At 42.3% G+C, this 2,500-nt stretch overlaps 1 protein-coding gene across 1 annotated transcript in view; it reads right to left on the bottom strand.

Annotated features, from left to right (window-relative positions):
- Positions 1 to 2,500, bottom strand: part of adcy1a (adenylate cyclase 1a) — a 25,109-nt gene that overhangs the window by 18,847 nt on the left and 3,762 nt on the right. Inside the window, exons 4-6 of the mRNA XM_062555322.1 lie at positions 1,138 to 1,256; positions 786 to 897; positions 1 to 117 (exon numbers count right to left, since the gene is read on the bottom strand). The exon at positions 1 to 117 is cut by the window's left edge and continues 11 nt beyond it. Of these exons, the coding sequence (XP_062411306.1) occupies positions 1 to 117; positions 786 to 897; positions 1,138 to 1,256 (348 nt within the window). The remainder of the gene's footprint in view (positions 118 to 785; positions 898 to 1,137; positions 1,257 to 2,500) is intronic.

Here is a 2,500-nt window from a genome sequence, read left to right as displayed (position 1 = left end):
TATCATGTCCAGGCCCATCTCCACGCAGCAATGGGCATGGTCGGCTTTTGGCTGGGTCAAGCCGCTGACACAGTAGTAGCAATCTCCCAGAATCTTAATCCTCCTACAGTGGTTCTCCTGTCACGCACACACACGCAAACTCAGAGTCATAAACCAATCTTCAGACTGTCACACACACACACATACACACACACGCAAACACACACACACACACTTGCGTACACCATGTGTACACCATGCACACACACACACACGCGCGCGCACACACGCACGCACGCCGTACACACACGCACGCATACAAACACACACACACACACACACACACACACACAACCCAAACACAAACACACAGTCATAAACCAATCTTGAAAGTATCACACACACACACACACACACACACACACACACACACACACACACACACACACACATAAGCCAATTTTAATGTCCTCAGATGATCTGATGAGCTCACGTGACCTACAGTACAGAATATTTCTGGATAATGACTTTCGTGGAGCGAATGAAGGTAATAAAGTATTTGCTTTGTTATGGCTTTGGACATTTCACCCACACGTTTTCAAACACAACAGATGCAACAGATTTGTATGAGTTAGAGCAGCATTATCTGTGGTCATAACACACAAGGAGCCCTGCTTCTTAGAAAAGAAGATTATGTCACTGATATCAGAGCAATCATATTATTCTCTTATCGTTGACAGGGATCAACTGCATATTAAACTCAGCACACACTCACTCACACACACAGACACACACAGAGCACTCACAGTTGCAAGCTCATCAAATTTGCCAAAGAGTTCATTGAGGAGTTTAACGAGTTCTTGAGCTGTGCACTGGGAGGACAACCCTGTGAATCCAACAATATCAGCAAACAAGATGCTACAGACAACAAGGGAGGCAGAGAGTGAGTGAGGGAGAGAAAGAAAGAGATAGAGAAAGAGAAAGAGATAGAGAACGAGTGAGAGAGAGAGATGGTGTAGCCAATAGATAGATGTGGAGGAGGGACGTACAGACATACAGAAAAAAGAGAGATTGTCAAAACTCTTGTTTTTAGAACATGAAATGAGATGAAACTTTTAAATCCCACCCACTCTATCTCACGTGTTCTTTCTTTCCTACCTAACGTTGTCATGGCGCTGGATGTAAATCTTGTGGAAGATTCTATCAGGTGGAGCCAGAAAGTCCTCCTTCATCTCCATGGCGACATTTCTTGGCAATAAACTCATGAGGAGGCGTTCCTGTGGGAGGGGCATGATTTAATGCATACAGTCTTACATATTTTAAAAGCAAATGTTTCTAAATGTGCTCTGCATTCACAGTAGCAATTTTGTTTTGATAGACGTAATGTATCTGCCAGTGTTTGGGTCTGAGTTGGATCTGAGTAGAGAGCATCAGCCAAATATAATGAAATGTAATGTAATGTAATAAGTTTCAATTGAGGTAGATGTATAGAAGTCATTTTGCAGTCATAAGTTTTGAGCATAGGCCTCTGTTTTTTGAGGTCACTTACAGTACAGTCGATAGAAAACAGTGCTACATAGCTTTAGATTTACATAGCTAGCTAGCATAAATGTCATGCTAGTGGCTAGCGCAACCAGGTGGCCACCATGATATGACCTTTTGACCTTTCAGATGTTTTATTTTTGAACCACATATTCAGTGTCAAAAGAACCATTTTTGACCACTTTTGTCACAAAATGCTTTGGCTAACCAGGCAGTCTTGATTTAGTTCAGGTAACTAATGTGAGGTAACTAGTACCTTGCAAAGCCTTCAAAGTGCTTTCCGCAACTAATTACTGCATCTGTTATGGCTTTTCAGTGTGTGCTCGTTTATACAGCGTGTTAGTGTGTTTCAGCATTGTACAAGGTTATCTGTTGCGTTCATGTGCATTGTGAGAGAGCAAAATTTAAGCTTGTTAACTTTATCGAGTATTTTCATAAAATTCAGCAAATGTTCACTCACAACACCAAACAACAGATGTCTTGGCAATGTGGGGAACTTTTTAAAGAAAGAAAGTGTGAATGTTGGCAGTTTGCTGCGTTGGAGTTAGTTGGCATGGCTAAGGTAGATGTTGCCGTGGAGATGCACACGTTTGGCCGCTCCCGTTAAAAGCGTGGGACTCACGTCTGCCACTCAAAGACACATGACAATGCACACAGCCACATACACAAAGACACTCACAAGCACACTCACACTCACACCCACACGGGCACGCACACACACACACTCACACACACACACACACAAATGTATAAATGCTCACGCATACACACACACACACACACACACACACACACACACACACACACACACACACACACACACACACAAATACAGGTACAAAGATATCCACACATCCTCTCAAACATAGCTGCATCCACTCCATATAAAATACTTAATTTATGACATTTTTGATGTAGGTTTCTTAGTCTTATAAGCCCATTTTCCTTATGCTTAGTGCCATAATCATCATCAGCAAAC

Source organism: Sardina pilchardus, chromosome 15, assembly GCF_963854185.1.
Source record: "Sardina pilchardus chromosome 15, fSarPil1.1, whole genome shotgun sequence".
Taxonomy (NCBI): Eukaryota; Metazoa; Chordata; class Actinopteri; order Clupeiformes; family Clupeidae; genus Sardina; species Sardina pilchardus.
This window is presented reverse-complemented; position numbering and strand designations above follow the sequence as displayed.